We start from the raw sequence: 17,727 nt of genomic DNA on the forward strand, positions 1-17,727 counted from the left end.
TTCTCAGATGATGTAGGAACTGGGCATAGAGAGACATTAACTGAGTGACTTCTTAGCTACGATCCAAAGGATGGGTAGGTGGGTTGGGTAAGTGGCAAGCAAAGAAGAAATTATTCTAGGATTGGATGCAGTGCTTTTCATGAAACTGAAATGGAAATATGCAACTCCTACTTGTGGAAAAGGAAAGAAAGCACTTGGACTGCTTCAAGAGAATGAGGATGATAGAGCGATTTTGATCAGAGATGACTGTGTAGCTAAATGTTGAATAAACACATGAAACCAAAAGGTCTAAAATTTATGGAAGAGTCAGTAAGAAATCATTAAAGGTTTCATTCTGGAAAATGAAAATATGAAGGTCAAGTTTAAATGGGAGGCAGGGCCTCTCTGGTGGCCAAGGGATTGAATCCCAGCACTATCACCACCACAGGCTGAGTTTGATCTGGCCAGGGACCCACAAGGCACAGCAGACTTCTCCTGTCCCAACTGCTGCTCCCCTCAGCAGTGTATTTCAGTAGATCTGCCTGTTCAGCTCCCCATTCTGTCTTTGGTGAATCCTCTCACCCCCTGCACCTCTGGCCAACACCCAATACTTTTACACACACACACAAATAAGTTAATTAATAGGATTAACCTATGTGTGACAACTGAGATACACAAAAGCACATGGGGCATTTATTGCTCAGACTTGAACGCTGTTGCATCACCAACTTTTTTGCCTCTTTGTGGCGGGAACTCGATGAGGGCCATAACGGCCATGGAGCGGGTTTGCAAAGTAAATCTCTGCTTGAGCAAAAGTTCTTGTGCCACCTACTGAAATTATATAGGTTAGTTAAAGCTGGTCATGTGACAGTGGTATGAGAAACAGGGCCTGAAGTGTGGGGTAGGAATGGGTGACAAAAGTTTTACGAGGGACAAGGAAAGGGACATCGTGAACAAATGTTAGGAGACATTTGTGTCAGTGAAGTATGAATTATCACCAGCAGAATTATGCTGAGACCACCCTGGAGATAATCACGTAATCAAGTTAACAGCGGTCTAGGCGTCCCTGAACCTGCCTGGCAATACGAGCTCTACTCCATAGTTAGTCGTGTTCTGCTGTGATGTGTGGATAGCAAGTAGGTCACAGTTGCCCATGAGTGGCCAGCTCATAGGAACCCCACGTCACTCCTTTCGTCTCAGACTCAAAGGTCTGTGGCGCTGTGGTCCAGCTAAGGCAGACATCCTCTCCTTTCACTGGGCCCAGGAAGGGTCCATGACCCCTGGTCCGTCTAGGCCAGCCGGTCACAGATGAAGGCCCTCTTCGGGTGCCAGAATGCTACGTTAACATGCCAGCTACCTGGGATGAACCCAGTAGCCAAGAGTTACAAACAACGACTCTGGATGCAAAAGCACTTCTAGCATTTGCTGATTTTTGACTGGCATTTGGTTGGCAGGAAAACATTTATTATATAACAGTAATCAAGTATAATCCCAAGCAACAGAATAAGACACAGCCTATTCTTTCTAAATGTTCCCTTGAAGTGTTCTCCCTTCTCCATTTCAATTTGAGATTGCTCTATTTTTGTAAAAAAAAAAAAAGGAAGAAAGTGTAAACTTGGTTTTTTCCATTATAAATAGCCCAGTCATCCCACCATAAATAGGATTCTAAAAAATGCAGATGCCAGATTTTTCAAGTTATTTTCTTGGTAATTTATTAGGAATCCAAATGATTAACTCCTGAGTTGTGTTTCCAAAAAATAACAAGGAGTGTGGCACACCAACACACTCTACACATTTCAGTTTTGTGTATTTTGCCTCGGGCAGCAGTGGCCCCCTCTTTGTTAAGGATTGTGTCTAACTTTTATTCCCTCATTCCAAAAAGATTGCATAATCCATACAAATACCCTTGGAGATAAGCTACTTTCCATTAACTCTTTATGAGGTCTCTTCAACATTAATTTCTAGGACAAGTCAATTAGAAAATACCACTTTGGTCTTTAAAATTAGGATAGCATCCTTTTCCAAAAATTCTGCTCTTTTTCCTGGTCCTGTCATCAGTGATTCCTCTACTGCTGCACGTGTGTCATTTTGATGGGCTTTTGGGGCTACCAGAGATCAGGAGGACATCCAGAATACCATTCTCAGCCCACGTCAGGAGCCAGCAGCCCTAAGCCAGTGCTCTGTTCCAGGCTGATAGCATCCAGGTGGAATTTAAAATAGAATAGATAGGAACCCAGTTATGTAAAAAGTCACCTCTGTTCTTCTATTCTATCATGGGAGTTAAGACCAGCTGGGGTGCTTCGGTATCAGTTTCCAGGACATAAGTCTCTGTGATCTGCAGCAGAAATTCTTACAACAGGGCCCTTAGAAGTCTTGTCCTCTGATGGATTGCCAGAGGCAGAGTCCAAAGCATATCTGCGCAGGCAGACTTTTTGCTGAGTTTCCCAGGGACTGAGAGAAAATTACCAGAAGCAACAAGCGCCCTTGGATTCTATGGTTAATAATCTACAATTATCCCAGGTGGGAGGTGTGATTTATTGCTGGCAGGCAATTTCTCTAGTTCTGTTGGCCTCGATGGTCCGAGATGACCACAGTCACAGATTTGGTCCCTCTGGAGAATTCTTTAGAGGGAAATGAATACACTTGAAATCTGGCTTCCCCCTCCTAAATCCTCTTTCCCAGAACATAGCTTAGAACACCTTCCCCCGGTTGGGAAAACAATACTGATTTTCTCTCCTGCGGGATCAAGAAGCTGCAGATGGTTCAATCACCTGCATGAACTTGAGGCCATGCAATGCTTTTCATAATAGCACTAGTCAAATTTTAGGTAGCTGGGCTTAGATCACAAGATGACGTAATACCAGCTTCTATTTTATGAACAAATAATTATATGGGCTTTGTAACATTTTATAGACTTGGGCACGTGAAGCTTAGAAAGCTTGCATAACACCGTAAGCAGCAGGTCATATTCTATGGCCAATTAATATTTTGTCCTCTCTCCAACTTACAATACCAAAAATAAATTGGAAATGAGACTCTTGTTCACTGCTGAAGAAATGGACAATTTGAAATGTGTTGTGGTGTTTGTGTTTGAAACTGACCCATTCTCCCCTTTATTCCTTACTATACAGAATGGACCATCCCTATTAATTATAGAGGAGGTGAGTGCTTCCTATTAAGTGACATAAAGTAGATGTAGAAAGAGTATCTCACTTTCATACCCAAGATAAATAAAATATCAATTACCTTATAGTTCTACAATTCAGCCAATTGAAAAGATTTCTGCCATTAATTCTCTTACATTGGAATCCAGAAGCAAAGTTAAACTGAAGAGAGAAGATAGGGTGAAAAAAATTAACTAGTGCCTTCTCTGGACCCCTCTCTAAGGTAGGCAAGACCTTACAACACCCAGGGTTCCCCCTTCTTGACTGCAATTCCATTAGCAAACACAGTCATCCAGTAACACACATGCTCACACTAACACAACCATGCCACAGCCCTCCCTTCAGCCCTATGACAACTCCACAGAGAGACTCAGGTCTGTAGTACAGATTTTGATAATTTTACAAATGAGGAACCTGAGGTTCAACATTGAAATGAATTAGCCTAGATTCCAAGCTGCTGTGAGGAGTTCCCATAGAGCTCCTTCGACAGCCCCTCCCAGTCCACAGAACCAGAAAGCAGAGTGGAGTGAAGAGCATCCACTCACACCACAACCTGCCTCCGAAAGACCCACTTCACGGAGCTCTCCCACTGGGACCTTGTGTATCTTCAGAAAACAGCTTTTTTTTTTTCTTTTTTTTTTGATGGAGACACTGAGAGGTAAAGAACAATGGGAAACAGAAGAGAAATTTAGACCCCGAGGTCCAGTGATCAGGATTTGGTCAGAGAAAAGAAAAAAAGAGGGGGGGGCAGCGGGAGATGTTTGAGCTAAGTTATGCAACCTTTGTTGGGGCTTTAAAATAGGCTTGGTTTTTGACATTAGCTAAGTGACCTTGAGCAATGTCTTAATCTCTTCAAACTCAGGTTCTCATCTATAAAATAATAATTTTGCAGCATTGGAAATTTGGTGTGGGGAAAGAAGAAAGTGATAGGCAGAAGTGGAGAGTAAATGGAAGAAGGTGGGCAGATAGGAAACCTGCCATGCAGAACGTACAACACCTGACACAAAACAAGCCCTCAAATAGCTGCCCTTTGAATGAAAAGCCTGTTTCCTCAGCAGGGTTGATCCCTGGCTGAAATCCCCTCATCTGGGCCCTCCCTGGTGGCGCAATAGGTTAAAGCACAGCACTTCGGGAAGCTAGCCTTGGCCGCGAGTTTGACACCACCACCACCACACCCCACACCCCCCAACCCCGCCCCACACAGGGGGCGGACATCATGGTGCAGTGGACCTCTCCTGTCTCGGGCTCTGCTCCCCTCAGCAGTGTACTTCATCCATCCGCCTGTTCTGCTCCCCATTCTGTCTCTGGTGAATCCTCTCACTGCCCCTGCACCTCTGGTCTGTACCTCAGTTCTGATGAAAAAATAAATAAAATCTAAAAAAATAATAAAAAAAATTAAGCCTCTTCTCTGGTTTCATCATTTAGTCCACTTAGGTATCTTCAAAGATGTTCTTCTTCACACTACCCCACTCCATGTATTGTGTTTAAAACCAGATTTCCTGACCTGGCCCAGAGTGGGAAGCGCAACAATAGAAACGCACCTGGACTCCTGCTGAAGAGGCTCACAGGACACAGTGAGTTCAGATGAAGGCTTTGATTTTCAGAAAGCTCACTAGCCATTAGCCTAAATAGTTCTGGATCTGTAACAAGACCCTCTCACCAACTTGACTTTGGTTTAAGACCTGGTACATACTGTCCACTCAGTAAATACTTGTTGGATAAAGGAATCATTGGAATTTGATGGGAATTTCCATGAACTTTTATTGCTCTGAACTATATAAGGAGATGGACCAAAAACATCCTTTCTTTGAGCATAAAGAAACAAAGCAAATCTTTTATTTGAGTAAGTCTGGACTTTGGCACCCACTAAACTGGGATGTCCACCCTGAGAATTCAGTAACATTCCAGAAGTCCTCTAAGAGTTGATGATGCCTCTGTAAACAATGCCTATCACCAACTCAACGAGACAGGGTTTTCTGATACCACAGCTAAACTTGTCCCATTTGTCATCTCCCTGAGAAATATCCTGGGAGGGAAAAAAAAAAAAGTTGATAACTAACTTCCCTAAGCTGCCAGCCACCACAATATCGTCCTGTTTCTCTCTTTGCTTTATACGTCTTTACTGAACTCGCCAATTAATTCATTTCACGCTTCTTCCCACGGCTGGTTTGTGCACTCGAGGGAAGGAAAGGGCACACAATAGGTGTTTAATAAATATAATTACATTTGTTTTTAAGATGACCCCGTCAGCCGTATCCATTAAAGCCATGAAGTGGACTGGATGGGAGAATAAGGTTACAGATTTCTCTGTTCTGGAACTCCCCAGAGGGTTCTCTCACGACCAGGAGCAACGCCTCACCTCAACTACACTCTGAAGTCTCCTGAGGTGTGGATGGAGACAGCAAGCAGGGTGCTAAAATGTCAACTTGTTTGGTACCAGTTCCGACTCACAAAGATTGTTCCCCTGTGAGGGAACGAAAGTGAAGAAACCCCGGCAGTGCTTTTCCAGTCACTCCACCCAGAAAGTAATTCATCCAAATGTGACCCGGGTGAACGAAACTCAAACATTTCCCAAGCAGCCCTCGCCTCCACCCTGGGTTGCTAAAACCGAGCGCCCCTATCAGACTTCAGGTGGAAGGGGCACTTCTGCAAAGACCGGTTCTCGGGACACTGGGACCGGAGGAAAGATCACCAACACAGCAGTCTGGTCCCGCGGTCGCGGAGCTGCGGCCGGGAGCGCCCAGGGAGCCCCTCTCAGCCAATAGGAGCCCGAGATCCCTGGATGATGCGATGCGGGGCTGGGGCTGGGCCAATCAGATTCCAGGCGCGGCCAGAGGGGCGGAGACACGAGGAGAGACCCGGGGCGATGGAGACCCAGCGACATCAACAGAAGTTTCCCACCTTGGAATGCGGGGGACGCTCGCGCATCAACTGTGCATCTCCGACTGCAGGCGTCCCCGCGGCCCCGAGCTGCGTTCTCCATCTCTTCACGCTGCCTGCAAGCCAAGGGGAGGCTGCTGAGAGCCCCTGTCGCAGCGGGCCTTCTTTTTATGCTGTCCGCAGGGAGAAAGAGGGCGAGGGATACTGTGGTGCTGGAGAACTGACCTCTGGCCTGGCGGGGCCCTGGGCGAGGAGGACAGAAGAGGAGTGGCTGGGGCTGGGGGACTCCATGCGGGGGCCATGGACAGAGCGGCTCTCCTGGGACTGTCCCGCCTGTGCGCTCTGTGGGCAGCCCTGCTCGCGCTGCTCCCTTGTGGAACCCAAGGAAACTGGATGTGAGTATGACCCGCAAGGGTGCCCTGGGATGGGGCGATAGGTGTGCCCAGCACCAGGGATCTTTCAGGTGAGGCGGGAGAGAAGGAGCCGGGACCCTAGGGCGGGGGAGCCAAATTTGGGGAAAACGGCTGGGATTGGGGGAGAGAGCCGGGGAGCGGTTTACTCTAGGGGCAGCGGTATCTTACAGGTGGTTGGGCATCGCCTCCTTTGGGGTTCCGGAGAAGCTAGGCTGCGCCAACTTGCCGCTGAACAGCCGCCAGAAGGAGCTGTGCAAGAGGAAACCCTACCTGCTGCCGAGCATCCGAGAGGGCGCCCGGCTGGGCATTCACGAGTGCAGGAGCCAGTTCCGGCACGAGCGATGGAACTGTGCGGTGGCGGCCGCCGCCCCGCCGGGCACCAGCCCCCTCTTTGGTCACGAGCTGAGCAGCGGTGAGTCCCGGGACGCTCGGGTGCTGGCGCTGGACGGAGGGCGACTCAAACCCACGCTCTCTAAACCTATGAAAGGCCCTTCACAGGAAGGGCTTGGGGAGAGAAGCCCTGGGGTGCAGGTGCGGCCCCGGAGGGGGGTGACTCCCCAAGTCCAGAGCAGGGCTCTTGTGGCTGTAGCTCTTCCTCCGTCACGCAGCGCCGGGTTGGAGTTGGAAGAAAAACTCTGACACTCTTCCCTGCCGACCCCGGGATCCCGTAACGCCCCCCTACGTGGGTGACCAGCTGGAGAAACATGATGTCGGCGGCAGGGAATGCTGCTGCCTCAACTGCTTTGATTTCCGCGGCTCCGCTGCGCACGAGCCCTGGTCTCACTGCAAGGAAGCCCCGCGTCCGTGGGACCCACGGGGCAGCGGGTGGACAGAAAAATGACTTTCGAGGGTGGTGCTAGACAACCCAAGTGCGACAAGCCCGAGCGCCCCGTAATCTGTCTCTCCCCTCTGCTCACTCGTCTTTCCACCTCTTCGCTCCGTGCTCGCTCGCGGCGCGGGAAACGGCCGTGAAGCAAAGCCCCACTGTCTCTTCGCTTGGGAGAGATAACGTGGCAGGGAATCAGAACTGTTGCAAGCTTAGGAGCAGAGTCAAAGAATTTCTGGATTTGGGCACTGAAAGATTCGTTGTTTTCCAAGTTCAAAGCCATTCTCCCTCCACCTTTGACCTCTACCCTCCGGGGGTAAAGGCCCGAGTAAACCCTGCCACCAAAGCAGTGCGTTCGCCCCGCTGCGCTTTGGCCGGTCCGGCGCGCCCGGGAGCCCTGACCTGCTCCAGGGCGGGAAAGGGCTCTTCACAGTTGCTGAAGTGCAGAGGCATCAGCTGTTGAAAAGGTTTATTGGACAACGGGTGTGAAACGGTTTCTATTCCAATCTAAACATCTCGAGGGTGGGGTGGGAGGAAGCTGCCTTGCTGAGTCCCTACTGCTTTCTTTTTTTATTAATGTTTTAATGGATCTTTAATTTTTTAAAGGTTTTAGCTTGAACTCTTCTGTAAGTGTGTAAATACACATTCAATAGCATTTTTTTGTCGCTAGACGTTTTAGTTATCTTTCATTGCCTTTAAGACTATAAGAGGATTAACTTGTACTATATAAAATATTTAACTGTTTCATAGTCAAATAGCAAGGTTGGTATTCACGGTATGGTTTAAAAAAAAGTCTGAGGGGAAAGTGAACTAAACAAAGATCTATTAATTGTTCTGGTCATTGCTTAATTTAAGTTTGCATTCTGATGAGTACTATTTAACACATTTTCAGCATGTGTTATCTGAGAACACATTTTAAACTCAAAAAGAAAAGTAATCTGAATTCCCTTGGGCATTATGTTACCATTTACAGTCTCCATGCAAAGGATTTTAAATTGACCTTAAATTTATTGAGCTTTTCATATTTATTAAGAAGTTATACTGAGTTAGTTGCTGACATACATTTCAGATTAAAAATACATTATTTTAACTTAGTGGACAATTTGTGGCATACAATATATGAAAATCTCAAGTGGAGTGGGATAGTGACGATGTTGCTTCTTTAAAATATTTTTTTAACTTGGTGATGCTTACAGGAACTAGGGTTTAGGCAAGGGGGCTGGGGTGGGTGGGGTAGATCTGCTGTAGCATGTGAATTTGCTCCCTGGCCACAGTAGCTGCAGCTTGACAGTGTTCCGACTTAACCCTTTGCACCACTAGGGAGGCCCTTCTTTAAAATATTTAAATGAGAATTTTTGCTTTCTAAATATGTGCTCATTAAGGTATTAATAGTAAGAAACTAGAAACTGGCTCCACTCATTAGAGGGTAAGTAAGAGGCTTTGTTGTGAACATAAACAGATAAGTGTGATTCTTTCACTTAGCAATTTGTGTTTATTCTAGGTACCAAGGAAACAGCATTTATTTATGCAGTCATGGCCGCAAGCCTGGTGCACTCTGTGACCAGGTCCTGCAGCGCAGGTAACATGACAGAATGCTCCTGCGACACCACTTTGCAGAACGGCGGCTCAGCGAGTGAAGGCTGGCACTGGGGGGGCTGTTCTGATGATGTCCAGTACGGTATGTGGTTCAGCAGGAAGTTCCTGGACTTCCCTGTCAGAAACACCACGGAGAAAGAAAGCAAAGTACTGTCAGCAGTGAACCTACATAACAATGAAGCTGGAAGGCAGGTATGTATGAGAACATGGAATAAAAATCCTGTGTCTTAAACTGAGATTATGTTTCTGGATGAACCTAAATGGGTTTAAAAAAACACTTGCAGTGTGGAAGTTTAATATCTAGACATAAGTCTTTATATGTGGGTTTTGTTAGTATGTTAGTTTCATCTGTATACCCACATGAGTTTAGTTTGAATTCTTCATCTGACTGTGAATTGGACCTTGGTCTAGAATATGTTTGTGATTGTGATGGAATAGTTGGTAATTCTGAAACACTAGTTATAACCGTCGGACAAGTACCTGTTGTTTGGTTCTACCCCTGAGCAGGTTAGTTGACAACACCAGAAAAGAGCCATAGTATCTGCCTTTCCAATGGTACTGACTCATAGTCCAGCTCCTCAAATCTGAATTTTGATAATTTTTAAAAAATCCGTATTTTAGTAATTAATGGATCCTAATATGTTTTCAGTTTTAGCTTTACTTTTTCTAGCAAACATTCTTGACATTTACATTAGGGAATATGCAAATTAATAAGCACAGAGAAATGAAGCTATAGCTTTAGCAAATATACAGATGTTTTAAAATGTTGAAGACTGAGGGGGAAGCATATTTGAAGAACCGTCATCTAATTAACCTCTCACTTGAGTTCCGTTATATTAAATTCACTTAGAATGGAGTGGACTTTTAGCTTGATTTAATGTTTATATATTTGCTTTAATGAATATTGACTCAATAGAATTTGGATGCTATAATATAGTGAAATTATTTGGCAATGTATAATGACATTCCTAAGAAACCAACCCCCTTTTAACGAATATATGTTTCAATAATCTTTTCATATCAGGAATATCAGCAGTGAGTACCAATTACTATAATTATAAATATCCTATAATTTGGTAGGTTCCCAAAGTAGTCACTGCAACTGCTGCATTCTCCTAAAATAAATAAAAACAAACTGCAGCATACCTCAGGAATATTTAAAGTATATGTTGTATTTGTATTACATTTTGAATAGTTAATAAACGGAATCTACCTAGAATTATTGCGAGATTCAATCAGTTTTCTTTACTTAACCATTTAAAATACAAACAGAACACTGCATGTATATATCCATAATCTTAAAATTTAAAATTTCTGTTAAATTTGAATATTCAATTCAAAATAGAAAATTGAAAAGGCAGTAAAAAGCTATGTGATCTTTTATGTTCTTATTTAGAAATTTCAGTTACTTTATCTCATCAAAATAACTTTTCTAAACCATAGTTATGCATATATCTTCTCCCTAAAGTTTTGTTTTAAAAAGGTAAATGAATGAGTTTTTACTTCAAATTAAATAATATCCAATAAATGAGTTTTCTTATTTCTAACATTAATATGAAAGAGGGTAAATTTAATTAATATCTATTTTTCAAATCTCTATAGAGAAAAACATCAAGCTAAATTAAATCAATATATTTAAAAGACAAGAAAACACTTAAATAAGCATTTACTGTCAATTTAGACCTTAAATAGTCTCTAGTCACTTAAAAATTAATTTGGTAGAGATTTTAAAAACATTTAACCATAAAACAAAATTTAGAAACTTAATTCTCTTGATAAAGTAACCTCTGAATCGATGAAAAACCCTGAATTTATTCTAAAATGTATTTTTACTTTTAATATTAGTTACCATTTAGTTTTATCGCATTTTTGCATTTTTTTCAAATTACATAGCAATTTTGGCCTCTGTGATGTTAACTTTAACTTAAACTATTACTTATTTTCTGATTTTATTGGAAACATGCAACTTTTCAACACTGTGCTATCTTTTGTTGGCAAAAACAATCTCCTCGTATTACCTAGATTTTGCTATTATTTTAATTATGCAGAAAACAATTTAGCTGATTAATACACACACACACAACATATTGTGTAAATATCAGAGTTTCTCTGCTGAATCTTTTTTTTTTTTTCCTGCAGTGGTCTAGATAGAATCTTAAAATACTACCTGACCGATTAGAGGATACTACACTGATGTTTTTGTTGGTTTTTTTTCATGAAGTATTAAAATTCAAAGCATTTTTGTATTTTTTTTTTTTCCTGCTGGTGCCCCAAACCAACAGCAACAAACCACCCACCACCACGACAAAAACAAGCCAACAAGCCAGTTTCCAGGTTGTTATCTAACCTGGAAGAACAGTCCAGTCCATTTGCAGTATTGCTAATTAGGATTTTAACCTAACAGACTTTTTTTTTTTTTTTTATTTTGCATAAAGCACAAGGTCTGCATTCAATTGAGTTGATTTTCCAAGTCTCAAAATCCCAAACTCAAAATGTAGGAAAGCGTTCAGAAAAATGTGGGTACTGGCGCTAAGTCGTGCTCTGAGCAGAATAGATGATTTTCTAACCGCTAACCTTAAATACTCTGATTCCCACTTGGTTTCTGACACCATTCCTAAAGTTATGACTCCAAGAATAATGTTGCCGAATGGTGATTGGCTGACAGAATGATGTGATGTCTTCCAGGGGCAGAACTTCTGGGAATAATGTGACTTGGAATATTTATGGGTATTTCTTTTGGTGTGCTTAAAATATTTCCATTCTTCCCCTGTCCACCTCATAAACTTTTAAGTTTCTCTACCCCATAATTTGTTTTATGATGAGTAACTCAAAAAAGTGGGAAGGGCCAACCCAAATTTTCATTGACCTGTTTCAAGAATATTTATAAGTACTTGAACAACACATAAATGTTTTGCTTTTCAGCAGGTTCAAATATGTTCTGGAACTTAAAAAATGTACTGGAGAATAGAAATTCTGTGTCTATCCATCCAACCTTGCATAGCAGTTTTCATTAAAACGTACGCAGGTCATCTGATGGATGACAAAATGAAATGCTTGTCATAAAATGTTCCACAACAGTTTCCGGTCATTTCTGCAAAGTTTGGATAAAAACTGTATTGCATATCCCTTTCAATCAAAATTTGTGAGGTCAGTTATTCCTTAGTCCTTTCAGGCAGACTCTATTTTTACCTTAGTGATTAATGATACAGATTTCCTATATTACATCATTAGAAATTTATCAAACCAACCCCTAACACAAGGGCTCCTGTAGATTAAATGTTATCCCTTTAATTGCTCTCCCATAGTTTAAAATATTCCACCCAAATGTGCACATCTGTTTGCAATAGTTAACAAAACATTCCTCTGTTAATATCGTTATAAACCTTAACAACTCAACTAGAGTAGAAAAAGGAATTTTCTCATAACCACACACAAATCATTTGGTTGCTGTTCCCTTACCCTTCCTGTTTCCAGAAAATAACTGTGCTATCGCTGCAGCTCAGAATGACTATTTAATATTAATTAAGACTCTTTGCCGGAAAGCTCCAGAATACACTTTTTGGAGGATTCATGCAATTTTTAAAAATGTATTGGCATTTTCCACTTTTCATTTTTCTCTGTTCTGCTGGAATTATCCTGCTGTTTAGAAAGACCTCATATTGTATATCACCAACATTCCTTATATAAGACGATTGTCTGAAACAGTTTGATTTTAACAGTTTCTGTTAAAACTAAATTAAGTGAAATAATTTATGAAAATATACTCTGAGAAGCACTAAGCTCAGTTATGTGTGTGTTGATTAAACACCTTTATTTTAACCCTTATTTGCCCAGGTTTCTTCCTGGGAATATAATGGAATTGTGTTTATTTAAATTGTATGCCAAGCCATTAGGGTTCTTCTTGACGTTTGTCTATTTTAGAATATCTGCATATAAAATAAAAGCACTGTTTCTTTTCATGTGCTTACTGTTAAAGACAAAAAAAGAAAGTTCAAAGGTACCAGAATAAAACTTAAATATTTCATCCCCCAAATTATAGTTAATTCCAAGTATTTAAAAGGACTATTTTTCTAGTGAGAAATCTCCCTAAAATTCTTAAACAAATTAGCAGGTGGTATAATTGATTTAAAAACTGGTCTCATTTTATTCTTCAAGCTTGTGAACAGTGCATCGGCCTTGTGGACTACCACTGTTGGGGGAAAGCCCAAGTCATCATGGTCTTTCAATATCACTGACCTCCTGGCAGGGAGGGCAGTTGTTTAAGAGGGCAGTTTTTACCACTTCCTCCAGATCCTGACTTCCAATAGAGGCTGAGTGAAAACGGTTCGGGTGATAGGGGCCTCCCTGGCGGCGCAGGGGCTAGTCTCAGTGTTATCAAGCTATCGCCAGTCACTGCAGCACGAGTTCAATCCCCCGCCAGGGAGCTGACCCACATGGCACAACAGACCTCTCCTGTCTCCCTGCTGCTTCCCTCAGCAGTGTGTTTCAGTAGAATAAATAAAAATAATAATAATAATAAACACAGTAACTGTGTAATATGTGCTAGATGAGCACATAGTTCATCCTCCTGCTTTGCAAATTGGCAGTGCATGAAGTCTGAAATGGTTAATAAAAGTCGCTCCAACATCGTTCCAAGAAGAGGGCAGCTTTAAGTCACTAAGTGATGACTGTAAGGAATGTTGTTCAGCTTTAAACACATAAACATACATGTGTAGATTTTTGGCTTTGGGGGAATAATTTGTTTTGTCACTGATTGAGCTCTCTTTTTCTCATATCCTGCAAGCACTTAACATCTGAACAAAAATAGGCAGATTGTGTTAATTTGAAGATTTATTTGCCTGGAGACGTTTTAAGGAGTTAATGACTTTTTTTTTATCATAATCATAAATTTAACCAAGTAAGCTTGTATGCCCAACTTTAGAGTTTTTATATCATCAAAAGTCACCTTTTGCCTGAGTTAATAAGAAATAGACATCCTTCCTTGCTTTTTAAATTCATGAATTAAGAGGGCATATATATTGTTTTTTATAAGATGTTTATTATTTTAAACACCTAAGAGGTGTTGAATCTTGCACACATCAGTGCCACATTGCTCTCACTTAAGGTTGCAATTGTTTGAAATAGTCTGTCTCATTAGTTCAGAAACCGGTTGTGGAAGTATGACTTTCCACAAACTTTTCAATGTCAGGTTTGGTAAAAAAAAAATAACAAAGTGTAGCCTCTGTCATTTTATAGCTTTGATAAAAACTGTAGGAGGTATTTAAACTGAGGGTTTCCCTTTGGTCAAATTACACACATAATTTCTAAGTTATTGAATGGATGGATCAATTTTTCATTTTATTCAGCATGTTGATGGAATGTTAACTCACAGCTCCTGATGACTTACTCATCTGCTCAGCTGTCCCCTGGGAGCTGAAGACAGCTGCACTGTCTAGTTTGGCATATAAAGATGAGAGCCCCCCAATCCTTTGAAATCTCAAGGTCGTTTTAACACCGTTGTCGCATATGAAATTTTATCCCAATTCTTACTGTACTTCTTCAGGGGGAGGGACCATTCATTTAGACCTTAATGTGTATCAGGCAGTGTAAGCTCACTTAATTCCTCAGTCTGTATAAACTAAACTCAGCACTTAGAATTGAAAAATTATATAAATGATTTTCTTTCTATGTTAGGATGGTGCTACTGATTCATTGAGAATGGGACACATGTTTTGAATTAATTTTCAAGGCAGGGGAAGAATTTGCTGGGAGCAACCACACTCTCCAGCCTCTTCTCCGTTTGCCCAACTTAAGTTGATTAGTCAGGGTTTCTCATGTGGTCTGTAACCAGGGAATAGCATGTCCCCCCGAAACCCCAGTGAGTGTAACTTGCTTTTACAGTCACAGAAGGCAAGGACATTCCATTCAGTTTGGTAGCTCTCACCCCTCGCACCCATTAGAATCCTCTGAGCAGTTCTTTGGAAATATCATTACCTGGGTCCCTCCAAATTCAACCACAATGTCAGACGCTAGAGCTTTGGTTCTCTGTAGGATTTCCCAGATGTTTGCACACACCAAGTGAGTGGAAGACTGCTCTATCAGTGCTCCAATTTTAAAGTGTATAGGATTCACCTGAGGCGCTCATTAATTATTAATGTTCAATAACATATTATCAGTGAAATAGGAGTTGTGGAGCAAGTTGTGCATTGCAGGATGTTGCAGAGAGAGCAAAATCCTGGCCTTTTTATTGCTAGAATAATCATATAGCATCATTTACACCCGGAAGGAGAACAAAGTAAAACGGGTGGGTGAAACTGAAAATGTGTTTATGTCATCAAGGGCTTCTGTAGGGAAGTGAGTCTGCTGACCAGGTGTTTTTTATCTGCTTGATGACCTGGTATTGTAATGGAAACTCTTCTGCCAGCTCCCACCCATGGTCCTAAAGGTCACTTCCCACTGATCAGTCTCTGGGACTAGTAATCACACAATGGCCAGGCCACGGTGTCCCCCCAGGCATTGCCAGTCACACTTCCTGATACCCACTGTCTCAAGGCCCTAGGGGCCAGCTCTTGTTTTAACTCAAAATGGGCCTTATAGAGTCTGGTATGTCACATTTTTTTAGGTCTGAGAACTGATTGGCCCTGTTGTTCTGACCTTATACTGGAAGGCAGAACTGCTTGTAACCAACCTAGTCGCTGAGCAGGCTGTTTTAAGTCTAGCCCACCCCACAGTTAAAATGCAGGTTCTAAGCCTGAGAGCTGCTGATACTGCTGGTCCTGAACCACACTGAACAAGGTGTTTCGTGGCCTCAGGAACCCCGAGGCATGCATGAACATCCTCCTAGGCCTCAAATGAAACAGGAGATTCTAAACAATAGTGACCTTCGTTACCCCAGATTATCTCCAATGACAATATTAACCCGGCCCACTACTTGAAAGTGACTTGGAAAATTTTGCTTTGCAGAATCTATAGCAGGATAAACAAAAATTCAGGATGTTTAAAGATCCTTTATATTCAAGGCCATCGATTTTATTAACAGGCCCAGAAAGGTAAGTGCTGTGTTTCTGCTGAATGACGACGTGTCACACAATGACTGTTGGTTTCAGGCTGTGGCCAAGCTGATGTCAGTGGACTGCCGCTGTCATGGAGTTTCCGGTTCCTGTGCCGTGAAAACCTGCTGGAAAACCATGTCTTCTTTTGAAAAGATTGGCCATTTGTTGAAGGATAAATATGAAAACAGTGTCCAAATCTCAGAGAAAATAAAAAGGAAAATACGCAGGAGAGAAAAAGATCAGCGCAAAATACCCATTCGCAAGGATGACTTGCTCTACATTAACAAGTCCCCCAATTACTGTGTAGAGGATAAGAAACTCGGGATCCCAGGGACACAGGGCCGAGAATGCAATCGAACATCAGAGGGTGCGGATGGCTGCAACCTGCTCTGCTGTGGCCGAGGCTACAACACACACGTGGTGCGGCACGTGGAGAGATGCGAGTGCAAGTTTATCTGGTGCTGCTATGTCCGCTGCAGGCGTTGCGAGAGCATGACGGATGTGCACACCTGCAAGTAATCACCTGTCCAGCCTTGACGCAGCGACACACAGCGGGGCGTCCCCCCAGGCTGCCTCTCCCCAGCAGGCCTGGGAATTTGACTCCCACCTTGGAGCCCCCAATTCCCTAATCTTCTTTCAGAGATTCCTGTGCCTGAGCAATGTCCATCACACACTGCGCATGTGAGTTTCTTGGGGTTTTGAAGTTGAAAAGGTTTGTGCTGGTCCTTGGTTGATTTGGGGAACATATGTTGACAGAGAAGGAAGATAATCTGTCTCCTAAGCAAGAAAGAACAGGAAAGAACCTTCATGCCAGCAGACGTGTCTTATCAGGATAAGATCTTGACTAGAGAACTCAGTTATAGATTCCCTAGTGCTGAGTGAATATTGGCCATTTTTAAAGACACCTCTTAGAGAAGCTAGGCGCAGTCAACACGGATTTCCTTTATTCTCAATATTTTAGATGAAGAAATCATATTAAGTATGCATAGATTCAGGAGAGGAGATGTTGAAAAGTGAACAGATTGGGTGCTTATTTACCCTTGCATGCATTTCAAAAGAAAGGCAACTTAGAAAGAGTATCTGCATATGTGATACAATTATTTTCTAAAAAGTATTTATTAGAGATCTTCAGTGACAAAGGAAAGAATCAAAATGTAAAAAGTAGAAAGTGTGATTTGGACTTTAAGTGCCTTTTAACCAGGAAAATCTACCTAGAAAATTATCAGAAATGTATATGGCAATCTTTGATTTTGAACTCCATACTTTCATTTGTAGGCCGGTGTCTGCTATCAGAAACCCAGCTCTGGGGGCCCTCCATGGCAGCATGGAGCTTAAGCCTCAGCACTACCACTATTACAGCCTGAGTTCAATCCCCAGCTAGGGAGATACCCCACATGGCTCAGCAGACATCCCTTCTCACCCGCTGCTCCCCTCAGCAGTGTATTTCAATAAAATCCACCTGTTTTACTTCCCTTTCTGTCTGGTGAATCCTCTCACCCCCTGCATCTCTGGCCTATACAGTCATTCTAATAAACAAACAAACAAATAAGTACATGAAATCCAGTTCTGAATACTAGGGGAGGAAGGGAGCCTGAAAGAATGTGGGGAAATTAAAGATAAAAAGGTAAGGGGCTCTAATACTTTGTTAGGAAAAGCACCATTAAATGTATAAAGACAGTATTTTGTATGGTATTTTGCTTTAAAAGGTTTTATATTTTGTAAATACAGTATTTAAGTTATGTGATATGTATTAAAACTTCAGACTTTTATTGCCAAAGTTCCAGAGCTGAAGCAATATTATCTTAGAAATCAGATTAGCTTCTGTTTCTTTTCATACG

General features: G+C 42.2%; 1 protein-coding gene across 1 annotated transcript; it reads left to right on the forward strand.

Annotated features, from left to right (window-relative positions):
• Positions 1-6,286: 6,286 nt before the first annotated feature.
• Positions 6,287-17,195, forward strand: WNT16 (wingless-type MMTV integration site family, member 16). Its single transcript, XM_004676978.2, has 4 exons — positions 6,287-6,418; positions 6,607-6,848; positions 8,764-9,050; positions 15,944-17,195. The coding sequence occupies exons 1-4, from the start codon at positions 6,324-6,326 to the stop codon at positions 16,406-16,408; spliced, it is 1,089 nt and encodes a 362-aa protein (XP_004677035.1). The 5' UTR covers positions 6,287-6,323; the 3' UTR covers positions 16,409-17,195.
• The last annotated feature ends 532 nt before the right edge of the window (positions 17,196-17,727 follow it).

The sequence above is a fragment of the Condylura cristata genome, unplaced genomic scaffold (assembly GCF_000260355.1).
Source record: "Condylura cristata isolate star-nosed mole 26May11 unplaced genomic scaffold, ConCri1.0 scaffold00005, whole genome shotgun sequence".
In the NCBI taxonomy this organism is placed as follows: Eukaryota; Metazoa; Chordata; class Mammalia; order Eulipotyphla; family Talpidae; genus Condylura; species Condylura cristata.

Coding starts and splice junctions, on each gene's coding strand:
- WNT16 (XM_004676978.2), top strand. CDS start 6,324: ATGGACAGAGCGGCTCTCCTGGGACTGTCCCGCCTGTGCGCTCTGTGG. Junction 6,419..6,606: donor GGAACCCAAGGAAACTGGAT/GTGAGTATGACC, acceptor GGTATCTTACAG/GTGGTTGGGCATCGCCTCCT. Junction 9,051..15,943: donor ACAATGAAGCTGGAAGGCAG/GTATGTATGAGA, acceptor TGTTGGTTTCAG/GCTGTGGCCAAGCTGATGTC.